Source organism: Phodopus roborovskii, unplaced genomic scaffold, assembly GCF_943737965.1.
Source record: "Phodopus roborovskii unplaced genomic scaffold, PHOROB, whole genome shotgun sequence".
Taxonomy (NCBI): domain Eukaryota; kingdom Metazoa; phylum Chordata; class Mammalia; order Rodentia; family Cricetidae; genus Phodopus; species Phodopus roborovskii.
This window is the reverse complement of record NW_026126648.1, coordinates 12,976,972-12,992,853: the sequence shown is the minus strand read 5'-3', so window position 1 is coordinate 12,992,853 and position 15,882 is coordinate 12,976,972. Positions and strand designations below refer to the sequence as shown.

Below are 15,882 nucleotides of genomic sequence, written 5' to 3'. Positions count from 1 at the left end.
GCTTCATGGAAGAGTCTGCCAGACAGTCTGCAGGACACAAAAAAAGTGACGGACAAACTGCCAATACAAGAAGACAGTTTAAAGTTTCCTGCATTGCTGAAGAGCCTGCAAACACACTATGGCCTATGGGCTGAAGATAAAAGATTACAAAAGAACTTTGGGTGACCAGACAGTGAGTTGTCTCTGTCATTTCTAGAGTTTATATACTATCCTTCTGTGGTCTTTAAAGGAGTTGAAGACAGATAGTAATGATTATAGTTTTCCTTAGTTGGATTAAAGATAAGTTACATATAGGACTTTAGACTCACAAAGATGGAATAGATGATGGAATAGTTCCTTAAATCTTGATAAATGTTAATGAACTAAATATTGTTAACTATGATTCTTATTTGGTAACTGTTGTGTTATATATTTTGCTATGTTAAGGTTAAAACCCTTCTTTTTATTTAGACAGAAAAGAGGAGATGATGGGAGATGCCATATGTATATATGTTTCTCATACTGGTTAATAATAAAGCACTGTTGGCCAATAAGAAAGGAAGATAGGAGGGACTAGGAGACAAGGAGGAAATAGGAAGTAGGAAGGAGGAGTCAAGATGGAGAGTCTGAAGAAAGCAGTATGCCGCCGGCTCCCCGGTAAGAGAAATACATAGATCAGCAGAAATGGGTTAATAATTCAGGCAGAGCTAGCCGATAAGAAACAAGTAACCAGGCCAACAGCATTGTATCAAATACAGAGTCTCTGTGTATTATTTGGGGCTGACGTGGCGGCGGAACAAGAGCAGGCGGTGGGCAGAAAAACCGTACTCGTTACAGGGGAACCCACAGAAACAGCTGACCTGAGCAAGTGGGAACTCACAGACCCCTTTCTGACAGCTGGGAAACCAGGATAGAACCAAACCAGGCCCCCTGAATGTGGGTGTCAGTTAGGAGGCCTGGACAGTCTATAGGGCCAATGGCAGTGGAACCAGTATTTACCCCTAGTGCGTGCATTGGCTTTGGGAGCCCATTCTTTATGGAGGGATACTCTCTTAGCATAGACACACAGGGGAGGGCCTAGGTCCTGCCCCCAAATGATGTGACAGACTTTGATGACCCCCACTCTCCCTGGGGAGTGGATAGGGGGTGGGATGGGAGGATTGGTGGGGAGAATGGGAGAATGGGATTGGTGTGTAAAATAAGATTGCTTTTAATTTAAATAAAAATTAATTTAAAAAAAGAATGTATCTAAAGGGAAAAAAACCTTTTAATTAAAAGTTGAGAAAACAGCCTTGAGGTGGTGGTGCACACCTTTGATCCCAGCATTCAAGAGGCAGAGGCAGGTGGATCTCTGTCAGTTCAACGCCAGTCTGGTACACAGCTCGTTCCGGGACAGGCTCCAAAACAATACAGAGAAACTGCCTGGAACCCACCCACCCCCAAAAGAAGCTGAGAAAACAATAAGCTGGTATGTAAATGCCAAGGGAAGGCGCTATCTAAGCGCTATGGGACTGAATCCCTGAACACAGGACATGGAGCTACAGGGTTTGCACTTTGGCCTTCTACGTTTCTGTCTTACTTTGGTCCTTTATTTCCTTGCTGTGCCCCATTCCTCCATTTTGGAATGGGAATGTATATTCTGTGCCATTGTACATGGGAAGTATGAAATTTGTTGTTGCTGGGTTGTTTTTTTTTTTTTTTTTTTTTTCTCTTAATTTTACAGGGGGGTCTCAGTTAAGAGATTGCTTTGAGTCTCAGAAGACACGTTGGACTTTTGAACAATGTTCAGACTGTTCAAGACCGTGGGCGTAGGGTAAAAAAGGCCAGCCAAAGAAACCCACCCTGGCCCCAAAGCAGAACCAGTGAAGGAAACCCATCCTAACTCTGAAACCCAAGCCGGTAAAAGAAATATACCCTGGCCCTGAAATTAGAGCCTAAGGGCTAAAAAGGGCCAGTGAAAGAAACATACTTTGGCCCTGAAACCAGAGCCAAATCTGCCCCTGACCAACTAAGCAGAAAACCAACCAATCCCTGAGCATGAGATCTAGCCAATCTGAGCTCAAGGGACTGAAATCTGACTGATTCCTACCCTGAAAATCTTCTCCCTGGAAAAGCCCTGCCGTGAAGAAGCCCTATCTAAGCCCTGTGCCTGTTTAGTTTGCTTGCTGTCTTCTCCCTCCCTGGCAGAGGCAGACACTCTCCTCGATTCTTCCCTCCCAGTAAATCTCTTGGATGAGGTTTGGGTGACACCTTCTTTTGCTGGAGCAGAGAGGAAGCCTGGGCAGAGAGGAGCAGAGGAAGGCTGGAACACTTTCACCTTCCCCTAGGGGAGCAGAGCACAGCTGTGACACTCTGGAGGGACCAGAGGCAAACTGCTAACAACAGCACTGGAGAAGCCCTTCCCTCCTGGAGCAGCGCTGTTACATTGGAGAAGCCTTTCCCTGGAGCAGGCTGTAAGCTGCTATGCTTACTGTGACTGTGGTATTCCTTGGCTCCTGAGTGTCTGAATACTTTTCTACCTGACCTGTAACACTTACAATGGGGACTTTTGAAGATGGACGAAGAAGCGTTCTGAATTATGATATGGCCATGAGCTTGTGGGGACCAAGGAGTGCAAAGTAGTGGCTTAGATGAGGATTCCCTTTAAAAATTTGTGACTTCACTCTTCTCTGGCAAGCAGGTAAACGTATTAAAATTGTATGTACACACAGACATACACATACACAAAATCACACAGGCACACACACAGAGTGGAGGGGGAATTAATGTTCTTTTGTCATGGGATCTCACTGACAGCAGTCTGGGGTCATAGTTCTACACTGACCTATCACAGCATCTGTAACAAACTCTATCTCTAAGGGACTCAGTTTATCCAGCTATGAATTAGGGAGCTGGGGATGTGAATTAGCCTGACTAAATGCCACCACTTAGCTTTAAAGATCTACCCAGAACCTGGAGGAGGCATCCAGAGCTGGGCTGTACAACCCCTGGTCTAGAATTCTATCACTTTACCCAAGTAGAAAAATTCTGAAATCTGCTTCAATCTTTTCTCTTGACTTATTATTCTAAGTATACCTCAATAATGAGATGATGAGACAGACTTGTAGACTTCCTAGGGGAGAACTTACCCTCTCCGAGGAGCAGATGGGAAATGGCGGAGGGGTGGGGGTGGGGAGAAGAAAAGGGAGGGGGAACTGGGATTGAAATGTAAAAAAAGAATAAGTAAATAAAACTATCAAAGAGCATATTGGAGGTCAGCTTCTCTCCACTCCTCTAGAGACTCTGCTCTAGTCAGGTCTTAAAAAGCACATATATCCAGAAGTGAGCTCAAGTTGGACATAGAAGGATTTCTTGCAGCTAGGTAAGAGCCAGCATTCCTTGGCTCTTATCCTCCAAAGGTAGTCATTTTCCTTGCCTCTGACAGAAGGCACATATGGCTTTCCATTGGCATATACTTGTAGTGCCTATCAGCATACCGAGGTCCATGCTAGCCCCCAGGCTCCCTCAGTCCCTAAGGACTTGTTGATTCCATCATCCCTGCAGTAGCATCCTGGTCCTCCTTACCTCCTCTTCTACCCTCCCTAAGACTCCAGACCTGCCCCATTCATGGGCTTCCCTCCCCACAGCTACTCATCCTTCTTCAAAGCCATGTGATTTTCCCGCAAACAGCTCCATCCCTACCACTGCTCTCTTGGGGAAAGCCCTGCCCATGTCCAGTCTACTCCCTTTTCTCTCCACCCTGGACTCTTCCAGATGCTTCTGAAATTTTTCTCTATCATACCAACAATAAAACCTTCCCCCAATATTGGAGTGGCCATCTTGGCAGTTTCTTTACTGTGTTCCATGGCACACAGAGACTCTAGAAAAGGAAAAGAAGCTTAGGAGCAAACAGTAGAACATGAGAAGATAATGAGAGACCACACACATTGGCTTCTGGGCCTGAGTTTCACCTCACTGTCCTATCTTTTGATTTCAGATATTTTGGTTCACAAAACAACAAAAACAAAGAAAGGCAAGTCATAAAATAAACTGATGGCCCAGGAAACACATGTTTATTTAGTCATCATCTAGAGACATTCTGGGTTATGGGCTAGGGCCCAGGAAGAACCAAGTAGTTATAAATATATACTTCCTAAAAACTTCAAAGCAAGTCATGCCCTATCTATAGGGCTGTAACTCAGAGTCATTCCATGATCCCAAGCTGCAAGTATCTGAAGATTCTAAATTTCAGCCAATTAACATTTTACCAGCCCAAAGCTCTTCTATGGACTGACCTGCAGCTCCAGGTAAAGACCCTCGCCACACACGCCTGACAAACTAAGGTCCATTCCTGGGACTCTCTTAAAGGTAAGAGGAGAGAATCAACCCACAGTTGTCCTCTGACTGCTTTTAATAGCACAAGCTTTAAAAAACACCACACATTGCAGAACACCCTGTGTCTTTGCCAGGCCTGTGTGCATGGCCAGACTGTAATTCTTTTCCCTGCCCACTCTTGAGGGAATCCAAGTCCACATGAGTGGACTTGGGAAGCCAGCTATCGAGGATCGTCACGTTTGCCACCGTGCTTACCTGTTGCCATAGCCTTGATCTCATCAAGAACAGGAATTGCTTTGGGTTTTAATCGGTCTCTTATTCTGCCTCCCAGCAAGTAATCGATACCTGGATTTAAAGGAAAGGGGTCAGTGAGAGCAAGTCAGCTTCCCCTTCAGCTCTCCTGCAATCTCCTCACACCCCAGGCCTGGGAAACACTTCCCTCTCCCTGTCCTCATGTCCCATCCTCCGCTCCATACCATTCACTGTGGGCCCTAATGTGAGGAGATGCCATTGCCTGCATCAAAATCCTCAAACTCATTCCCAGTGGAAAATTATTCTCACGAATGCTTAGACCTTGTGTGAAGAACACAGTGTTTATCATCTTGAGCTGTGTTATGTAATCACTGTCTCCAGCTCATCTACATTAGGGTTTTCTCCACTGTGGTACCCGCTGACTTTTGGGATCAGATACTGCTTTTTTGTGATGGACTGACTGTCCTGTGCACCCTAATAGGGTGAGGAGCAGCATGCTCAGCCAATCCTGCCAACCATACATCCCTCCAAATGCCGCCTTCTGTTGAGAACAGTTAACTAGGCTGCATGTGAACTCTAATGAGACCTGGTCCATCGAGGAGCAGGGCCAGGCTATCTCTAAAGCCCATTTATTTAACAGGGCACTTAGCAGGGTCTCATGTGCTCTTCTGTACATACAAGAAATGACAACAGGAACGGGAAGGTTTTGCAATAAGCAAAGTAAAATTTTAAAACAGATACCCAAGTCCTTCTGCTTGTGAAACTGAACTTAAACATTGAGTGGTTTTTTTTTTTTTTTTTTTTTTTTTTTTATTTATTTTAGACTCATTTATCAAGCAAGGTGGATAAATGTTTTGCCTGCATGTATATCTGTGCACTGTGTGTATACCTGGTGTCCATGGAGGTAAACAGAAGGCTTTTGATGTCTCTGAACTGGAGTTATGGGTGGTTGCAAGCTTCTATGTGGGTGCTGGGAGGGGAGTGTAGGTCCTCTACAAGGGTACCAAGTTCTACTAACCACTAAGCCATCTCTCTAGCACCTAAAATTTGGGGTTTCATTGTCCAATGACAAGTGGCAAACACCCAGCATTAGCTCTAGAGTTTTTCCTGCCTTCCTCCTACCTTCAACTGCTCACTATTTTGCTTTATAGAGGTAGCTAAGGTTTCGGACCATAACAAATGAAAACATAAACTAACTTTTGATGCTACTTACCATCCAGGTCTGAGAATGCCTTGTTCTTGGTGGTGTTGTACTGAGCCAATATATAGTCAATTTGCTGGAAAAGAAAATTACATGGAACCTGCTCTTTGAGGTGCATAATACAAAGTCATAATACAAGAAATTGACCCCCTCAGAGCACTTTGAAAAGGAAACAGCTAGGAGGTGACATACTCACTCATCTTTCCAAGTACTCTGACCGGCACACTCTTAAGTCTTACTGCCCTGGTACCAACTTACCTATTGTGTTTGTTTATTATAAACTTACTAGCTGTGGTCATTTCTTATATGTCATGGTAGTGTGGACTGGCTAAATGGGTCATGGTGGGGACTGTGTGGATGAGCAAAGGTGGGTACCCCTCTCTTTAGGCTCAGGATCACCAGCAGAGAGAGACTAATAACAGTCACCCGATTCATGGCTCTTAGAAGCTGAAGTTCGAAACTAGCCCAAGATCATGTCTACTGTGTCCTCCTGGTCATAAGCAGGTCACAGGGACAGCCCAGACAATGAGATGGATGTACCCCCAACACAATAAGTTTGACACACAAGTCCATGGTATTGACTACTCCCCACAGGTTTCCTAAGGGAGCATTTATTTACTTATTTACGGTAGCTTGGTGGGCCTGCTTCCTACTCTTTCAGCAAGGCCGGGTTTACATTCTTCCAGAGTTGCCAACCTTCCCAGCGAACACATAGCAGTGTTTACATCTTCATGTCTTTGGTTACTAGAGGTAAACATCTCAATCTCTTTGGGGACAGTTACATTCCATCTGTCAGTTGCCTACTCAACTGTCTGTATCATTTCTGTCTGTTAGTGGTCTTCATATATGCTCACACAGGTAAGTTTCCCCAAAGTCACAGGAATTTACCATCTTAATAAGATGACAAAAGCAATCCTAATTTTTGTGAGCCGCCGTAATTACTTTTGGCATTTGGGGAATGGGAAAGGGGTTTCCTGTGGAATCTTCAGGATGTTACATGAAAAACATTGAGTGTTTGTTTACAAGGTATAGAAACAGTAATCCCTCCTGTGCTACACTGTAAAACCAGTAGAGTTAACTTCCTTCTCTACTCTCCATAACGTTCTTTTTTGCTTCCAGCTACGTAACATACTTCATGTGCAGTATTTTGAGGAAAGAATCAACCTAGAAAGCCACTTCTTGTTCAAGGACCCAAGGGTGCTGGGGGGGGGGGGGCTCTTCCCGGTGTGGTACCCAATGGCATCACACAGTTAAGTCAGTTCCTGCTCAGATGCCTTTCAAACCACATTCATCAACACACTCCTAGGAAACGGGAGAGAGGGTCTTCCTATCATTGACCTTCGGCCATTCATTCTGTTTGCCTTCTTCCAAAATGGCTTGTGTTTATGGGTGTGTGTGTGTGTGTGTGTGTGTGTGTGTGTGTGTGTGTGTGTGAGTGTGTGACAGAGAGGGAGAGACAGCTCGCCCAAAGAAGACTGACACATCTACAGAGATAACAAACAGGTGTGCATAAAGCTAAAGAACTCTATCATACTAGTAACTATGAAATGACAACAGGTAAACTTATCACCACCATCAACAACAATAAAAACAAACAAACACCCACAGTGAGACTCTTAAAATTATTGGATACGTTTATATGTGCTGTGGTTTTGTTACGCCCAAATAAAATAATTAAAGACATGTAACCCCTGACGCTACGGTAACTGCCTCAGTTCTTTTGAGAATGGCTCCCTGGATGTCTTTCTTCAACTGCAGCATTAAAAGGCCACACCCGTCTATGTGGGTTCACTGGCTTCTTAGAAGGCTTGGCTGATCAACTTGATATGTCAGACCTTGTTGACTCCCCCCCGGGGGGGGGGGGGAGAGGACAGAGGGGATTACCCCCTCTGAGGGGTGAGATAGGAGGAAGTGGGAGGGGGAAGGAGAGGGAGGAGGAACTGAGGTTGGTGTGCAAAGCAAAAAAAATAAAAAAGACACACAAGAGTTTTTCAATACACAATAATAAATCATAACCAATTAACTAAACAACAACAGCAACAAAGGCACAGGCTTTTACCTTTGGGGTTTCGTTCAGGAACACTTGCAAGTCTCTGTAGTTGCTCTCTGCCAGTTTCTCGGTCCTCTTGACCCAGGACCTTTCTTGGTGATTGGCCACAAAGCCGTACATGATGCCGAGGCTGCAGGGGAAGGGAAGAAGAGTGTTGGCCACGATTCACTGGCCTGGGCACCACAGGGGCTACAGAACAGCCACCTCCGCCCCTCCCACTGCAGCCTACCCACTAAAGCCACCATCCGCACACCACCAAAATGGGGACCCAAGACTGGAGTAAGAGCTGTGTGCATGCCCCCTTGTGCCCACACAAACACCTCCGTACACCTGTACTACCCCCAGAGGTCAGGGAATTATGGAGATGGTAAGAGGGATTGGGGCTTTCTGGTGAGTTTTCATTTGATTGTTAGTTTCTATATTGTCCAGATTGAAAAGAAATAAGGTATTTCAGCATTAAAGCACTACAGGGAAGCCTAGGTTCATTTCCTGTTGCTGTGACAAAATACACCCATGGTGATTTCCTTCACACACAATACTAGACTGCGCCCAAGTGACAATTTTAGAACTAATCATGACACACACACAGGGCAGCATGCCCAGTGTTCTTTTATATAAAGAACAAAATAAAGCCAAATAATGATGCAAAAAAAAAAAAAAAGTGCCATGGTTATTGTGGGGAAGGCTGAGGGGTCTTTTCATGGCTGGGTATTCTTCACGGAAATTCTAGAATATGTACTTATGAAAAGGGTACCTTTTTCTACATAAAATACACACCACAAGAAACTCCAACATCCTTCACAAAGTCATCTTGCAGGAAAAATTGCATTGCATGAAATTAAACCCTTCTTCTCACCCATCTCATAAGATTGAATGTAAACATAGTAAAAGCTCCCAGGCTTTGTTTTTTTTTTTTTTTGCCACCATCAATCCCTTGATTTAAATTGTACTAATTAGTTCATTTGTTGAAGCAGATCCTCTGAACATTTCCAGGCTAGGTGGTGTGCCACTGTAATTCTGGATTTAGAAAGAGCAAGGTGAGAGAACCTTAGAGTTCCAGGGTAACTTGAACTGTACAGGGACCTTCTCACAAAATTAAAACAACCCCCCACTCCACCCCCGCCAAACAGGAGAGATAAAACCCAAAACACTTTTATATATGACCACTAGAGGGCAGCAAGGAATTAATGAATAGTGCAAAAAAAAAAAAAAATTTCCACACAGATCCAAAACACCAAAATTGGTACTTTGTAACTATGACGTCTACATGTGAAAAAGGTTTAGGAACGGTTTTGAAAGCAACAGACAAACCTTGGGAAAACAAGATGCAGTTGCCTATCACATTGTCAAGCAACTTCTCTCTGGTTTTATGTACACATATACAAATTACATTTAAAAAATCCCATGTCGCCAAAACCCTGACTTGCAAAATTACTGATTCATGGGGCTGGAGAGACGGCTCAACAGTTAAGAACACTAACTGCTCTTCCAGAGGACCCAAGTTCAGTTCCTGGAATCCACAGTAGGCTCCTCACAGAAAACTGCAATTTCAATTACAGGGCATGCAAAGGCTTTCAAATTAACTTACACTAACATGCTGGTACACACACACACACACACACACCTGCACAAAGTCATGCAGGGACACATAATGAAAAGTTCTTTTAAGCAAGTAAAAATTGCTGTTGCATTGGGAGGAGAGCTTCTGTGGCTTTTCTTTCTTAAAACATGTCATCCTGTGACAGTGATGCATGAGCCCTTTAGGGCTCCCAAAGTGGCCCTAACATGCCTATGTGGTACATGACTCTGAGCAGTACTTTATTCTGCCTGGTGACCTGCAGCAGATGAATAGGGTGAGAGGGGACAGGTGACTTGCTACTGGATACACACACACACACACACACAGACACACACGCTCACACACACAATGCTCACAACACACACATGCTCACACACACCAGCCTTCGAAGACCCTTCTCCTCTCTGAGCCTCAGCAGCCATCACAAAGGTCAGTTTGGATCTGATGATATAAACCGGTTGGAATTTAGCCCACACTTTGTAAGCACAGCTCAAACTGCAAAGGGGAGGGGTTAGGGAGGGTCCACAAATTCCCTGGGACTTGTTTATTTTTGAGTTCTTTCTTTGGGCAATCTCAGAAAATAAAGACAAAATGTTCTGTACCATTTGGGCTGCATAATGACACACTACTGTCTGTCCCAAACTTGCATTTGTGTACGAAGCAGACATTGTGCCTAGGTAATTGTTGGCTAACATGACATCTTCATCATAAGTTAGGCCGAGTGTCTCAATGACTTTAGAGTTATGTGCAGAAGCAAGATACAAGATACATAATGCACACACAAATAAAATAACAAATCATGACAGGGTCTTCATTTAACTAAGCCAGGTTCAAACATCTATGCTGTGACATGTTGGGATCACTCCTAAATAGACCTGATATCCACCCATGGAGAATCTCCCTTTCTCTCCCTATAATCTCCAAATCATCTCAGCCATTGGCTCTATTGGGCTGCAGACCCATTTGGTCACAGGAAAAGTCTAAGTGGATGCAGGTCCTGCATTCCCGGTAAGCCAAGACCTCGTGGAAATACTTAGACTAATAGAAAAATATGTTAATAGTTAAGTCATAGCTAGCCAATAAAAAACCATAGCCAATGGCCAACAGTTTCATAATTAATACAGCATCTCTGTGTGTTGTTTTGGGCTGATGCGGCTCTGCAACCAGGCTGATGGGAAACTGCTTGTAACAAAATGGCGCCTGCAACGTGGGTACTAAGAACTTCCATTTAAAAGCTTAAAAAGGGATTTTAGAAACAAAACAGAGACAAGCAAGGCTCCCCAGCATTTTTCTCATTTTTCTCGGGTGGGCTCTGTTTTGTTAGAGACAAGCAGAGACTTGTACAGCTCCTTAGAGAGAGTCTTCCTGACTCGGGCACAAGTGGGAAAAACTTCATGGCTCTTTTAAGAGGCCCTGCTAACAACTGAGAGCAGCTGGCAGTGGCAGTGACCACATCTCCAGGCTGGCAGCAGCATGCTGCTTGATGGCAGCATAGACCAATGAAGTGAGCACAGCTCTCAGTGCTGGCGGTAAACATACCCTTGCCATCTTAGAAAGCCAGTGGCTAAAACAGCTGCTGCTTTAATTTTAGCAATGCTGTTTAGCAGATACAAGACTCATGGTCAGAAAAAAGATAAAGACTTACAGTAAAGACAGATTCAGAGGGGGAAAAGTAAAACCTCTGAAGGTTTACAGTGTGTTTAAAAATATGCATAGGCTTGTGAAAGAAATGAAAACAGGATAAAGTGGTTTTTTTTTTTTTTTTTTTTTTTTTTTTTTTTTTTTTTTTTTTTTTTTTAAGGAAGAAGTAGAGTAGCTGGGTGTGGTGGCACAAGCCTTTAATACCACTTGATCCCAGCACTCGGGAGGCAGAGGCAAGCAAATCTCTGTGATTTCAAGGCCAGCCTGATGTACAGAGTGAGTTCCAGGGCAGCCAAAATTACACAGAGAAACCCCATCTCAGAAAAAGAAAGGAAAAAATAAAAGTAAAATAGAGTAATAAAAAAAGCCATGTAAAGATGGAAAATACACAGAGAGTCTGGATACTGTATGCTATTGTGTTGTCTTTGAATTGTTTGACTGCTGAGGAAATAGCAACAACCGCTAAAAGAAATGCTGCTGGATTAATCCAACTTACATATTTTAAAAATGCCTTGACTTCAAAATTTAAGTACAAGGATATGTTACTTTGGAAAAGAGATTTTATTTATGCTTCCACAGAAAATGAAAAACTGTGGATTTCTCCCAGACTAACATGGTTTGACGAAGCAAGACCCCCTGAAGCAGTGTCCCATGGGGATCCAACATTTAAAACAGCTGGAACAAGGCAGCCTTGCAGATCACAGGCAGGATTTCTGCCTTTCCTTAGGATTTCCATGGTATTACAGTGTCCCCAACAAGCAGGAAGCAGTTTGGAGAAAACAACACCCACATTCCCAAATACTGTCTATAAATGTTTGTTTTCATTTATTTGGGGTTGGTTATAAATGGTTAATGATTTTAGTCAGTCTCCTTCTAAAGAAAAAAGAGAGAAATGATATAGGAACAAATACTTTGCATTGGTACGGATTTTCATTTATTGATACAAACTTAAAGATAATTTTGTGATAAGTGTATTTCTCCTCTTGTTTAAGTATTATGTTTATGTAGCTCATGTAAAAATGTAATGTATAATTTAGTACAGATTATAGATAGTTACCTATAATAGTCAAAACTTATGCGTAGGTTTTCTAGATATACAGAGATGTATTTGAGGTGGATAGATATCTTCAGACCTTTCAAAGACCTACAGAATATGGCATTTAAAATGGTTTAGGGTTTTTCTTGACAGTGAGGCACAACTGCTCCTGGCAACACCGTTTGTGTCAGAAAGGAAGATGGACCTGAAATAAACTCATTATGGAGTTTACTCTCAATATGGCAAGACTAGCCATTTGGGCAAGAATCTGCTCTTAACTTTATGCTGTATAAACTGGACATGCAGGACCCACAGAAACAAGATGGACAGTACTTCAGGGTTTCTGCTTCATGGAAGAGTTTACCAGACAGTTTGCAGGACACAGAAAAGTGACTGACAATTTGCCAATACAAGTGGACAGTTTGAAATTCCCTGCTTTGTTGAGGAATCTGCCAGAAACACTCTGGCCTATGGGCTGAAGATGGAACATTTCAGAAAAACTTCAGGTGACTGACTAGGCAGTGAGTTGTATCTGTCAATTCTAGAATTTATATATTAATCTTCTGTAGTCTTTGATGGAGTTGAAGATAGATAGTTATGGCTATAGTTTTCCTTAGTTAGGATTGAAGATAAGTTACATATAAGACTTTAGAATCACAAAGATAGAATAGATGATAGAATATTTTCTTTAATTCTTTTTTTAAAGGAATTTTTCTAAGATTTATTTATCAAGTATACAGTGTTCTGTGCTTACATGTACACCTGCAGGCCAGAAGAGGGCACCAGATCTCATTACAGATGGTTGTGAGCCCACCATGTGGTTGCTGGGAATTGAACTCAGGACCTCTGGAAGAGCATCCAGTGCCCTTAACCTCTGAGCCATTTCTCCAGCTATATTTTCTTTAATTCTTGATGTTAATGAACTAAATATTGTAATTATAGTTCTTGCTTAATAACTGATAGCTGGGAATCCAGCATTGGACCAATTCAGACCCCCTGAACACGGGTCTCAGCTGGAAGGCCTGGGCAATCTAAAGGACCTCTGACAGTGGAACCAGGATGTATTCCTGGTGCACAAAAGGATTTTGGGAGCACATTCCCCATGGAGGGACACTCCCTTAGCCTAGAGGCAGGAAGGAAGGCCTAGTCCCTACTCCAAATGACTTGACACATTTAGATGACTCCTCCAGGAAGGCATCAACCTACATGTGGAGTGGGGGGGGGGGAAGGGATGAAGAGGGAACTGGGATCGATAAGTAAAATAAGAAAAATTAAAAATAAAACAAACAAACAAAAACTTTACTATATTGACCGATGCTGGTTTCCAACTATGATCTCTAATTTAAACATCTCATTTAAACAAAATAGAGAATGAACAATCCTTTGTGTTGGTTTGGACACTCTCTGATAGTCGCTGTATTTTTTAAGCAAGCACTAGAGCAACATAAATTAATTTTTCTTTATTTTAACAGTTGCCAGTCAACAACTAGGCTATGAAGAAACTGAGGGAAACTGACGTAAGGGAAACAGGCCATTAAAGCTCAGTGGGTCCCCTTTCCCCTTCCCTGGCACCTGGAAGCATTGTTCAGGTACCTAATGGGTGCTTTGTGCGGTATAGTAAAATGTTTTCAGATTTTGAGGAGAAGACAGGAATTTTTATTCATAGCACATATAGCATTACAAAGTGTACATTGTGGAAAATAATTTCTTTCCACACATACTTATGAGTAAAGACTTAGGGGCCTTACTAAATCTTTAGAATCTGAAGACTTTTTTTTCTTATCACTAGGGGATGGGGAGATGGCTCAGTGGGTAAAAGTGCTTGCCGTACAAGCATGAGGACTCGAGTTCCAATCCTAGGACACCAAGTAAAAGCTAGACATTTATCACAAACGTGCACTCGTACAGGGAGATGGGAGGTGGAGACACAGAATCCTAGAAGCTTGCAGGCCAGCTAACCTAGAATTCTCAGTGCAAAAGCAACAGGGAAGCCCTGGCTTCAAACACAGTGGAAGGAGAAGGCCTACCTCTAAGGTTGTCCTGTGACTTCAAACAAGTCATGGCATGTTCATGCCTGACTCCACACATTCCAGTGTGCCCATCACACACACACACACACACACACACACACACACACACTTTATCAGGGTATCTTCAAGAGAAAATTTACCAAAAGGCCAGCTCATGGAGTAAGTCTTCCAGACTATGGTAACTTCTAATGACAGTGGCATCTTTGTGAGTAGCTGCTACTATCCCTTTCTGTTTTGATTCACTTTAAACTCATGTGTAGGGCCATGCCTGTAACCTCAGGACTCAGAAACTGTCTGTCATAGGCATTATCAGAAGTTCAAGGCCAGCCAGGACATTTTGCAGTCCTTACTATCTGTAACTTCAAGGTTAGCCTAAATTATGTAACAGGACCCTGTGTCAGAAAAAGGAAATAAATAAATAAAAGCTGGGAGTGCTGGTGCATACCTTCATTAAATAATATTCATTCCCTAATATTCATTAGGGAAGCAGAGGCAGCTGGATCTTTGTGAGTTCAAGACCAGCCTGCTGTGCATAGTGAGTTTCAGGACAGCCAGAACTATACAGTGAGATGCTATCTGGACAAGAAAGAAGAAAGGAGGGGGTGGAGAGGAGGAAGGAAGGAAATAAAAAGCAAACTTGTGGACTTAAAGGTAAAAAGAGACATTCCCCATCACCTTGCGACACCCTAATGTCTATGGTCCAAGACTTGACTTGCCTCATGAGCAGACAAATGACCAAGAGGGAAACGGCCAAGCATTTTCTCCGGCACGGCTCGTTATGCTTCTGCCGCTGGTGCATTTCTCCACCACATTTGTTACAGCAACGACACATACAAAAGAAGTAGCCCACCAGAGGCATGAGGATAATGAACAGCAGTCCCAGGACGACACAGGTCAGAATTCCTATTTCATAGTAGGCAATCTGCAATGTAGAGGCAAGACACAGGACATGTCACACGAAACAGAAAGAACATTCCACAGTGGTGAGTACCTCGGTATGCATGCATTTACATGGTTTTCCATTTAGAGGCTCTCTGTGCTGGAGGAAGTGGAGTGCTGAGTTACGAGAATGCTGGCCAAGAGTTTAGTATTCCTTTCAATTGTCCAGAAGTTACCTAAGAGCAAGGTCAAGCGGGAAATGGTTTACTTTCAACTTCAAAGGCATTTTCTTTTCCAGATGGCTTGGAAAATAGCTGTGCATAGGGAGACATACACTCACAGGGTACTTTACATCAGGAAGACAGAAGAAGGAGAGATTTGAGCCATGTTGGATGGCACTAACTAGTGACAAACTTAACATTTACTAAAGAATCTACGATATGCTGGGACAAAGGTGGCACAGAAATTATGGGAGTAGCCAACTAATGACTGGTCCAGCCTGAGACCCATACTGTGAGAGGGAGCCCACCCCTGACACTGCCTGGAGGGTCAGGGCATAGTGGCTGGAGCGAGAACTAGGATAGAACGAAACATGATTGCCAAAAAAGAAAAAAGAAAGAAGTCAATGCAATACTCCCAATGATACTCTGCTGTACTCCGAGATCGTTATCTAGCCCAACTGTCACCAGAGAGGCATCACTCAGCAATGCTACAAAAACTGGGGAATCTTGTGGAAAAGGGGGAGGGGGGACTATGGGAGCCCAAGGGGCCAAGAACATCCAAGAAAGCCCACAGAATCTACTTACCTGGGCTCATGGGGCTCACAGAGACTGAACCACCAAGTAGAGAACTTGTGTGGGTCTGACCTGCGCCCTGAACATATACTACAGTTGTGTAGCTTGGTCTTGTGGGACTCCTAAC

General features: G+C 43.3%; 1 protein-coding gene across 1 annotated transcript in view; it reads right to left on the bottom strand.

Moving 5' to 3' along the window:
* The window catches only part of Prom1 (prominin 1), a 90,623-nt gene that overhangs the window by 42,874 nt on the left and 31,867 nt on the right, over positions 1-15,882 (bottom strand). Inside the window, exons 3-6 of the mRNA XM_051174042.1 lie at positions 14,799-15,004; positions 7,806-7,926; positions 5,759-5,822; positions 4,549-4,638 (exon numbers count right to left, since the gene is read on the bottom strand). Of these exons, the coding sequence (XP_051029999.1) occupies positions 4,549-4,638; positions 5,759-5,822; positions 7,806-7,926; positions 14,799-15,004 (481 nt within the window). The remainder of the gene's footprint in view (positions 1-4,548; positions 4,639-5,758; positions 5,823-7,805; positions 7,927-14,798; positions 15,005-15,882) is intronic.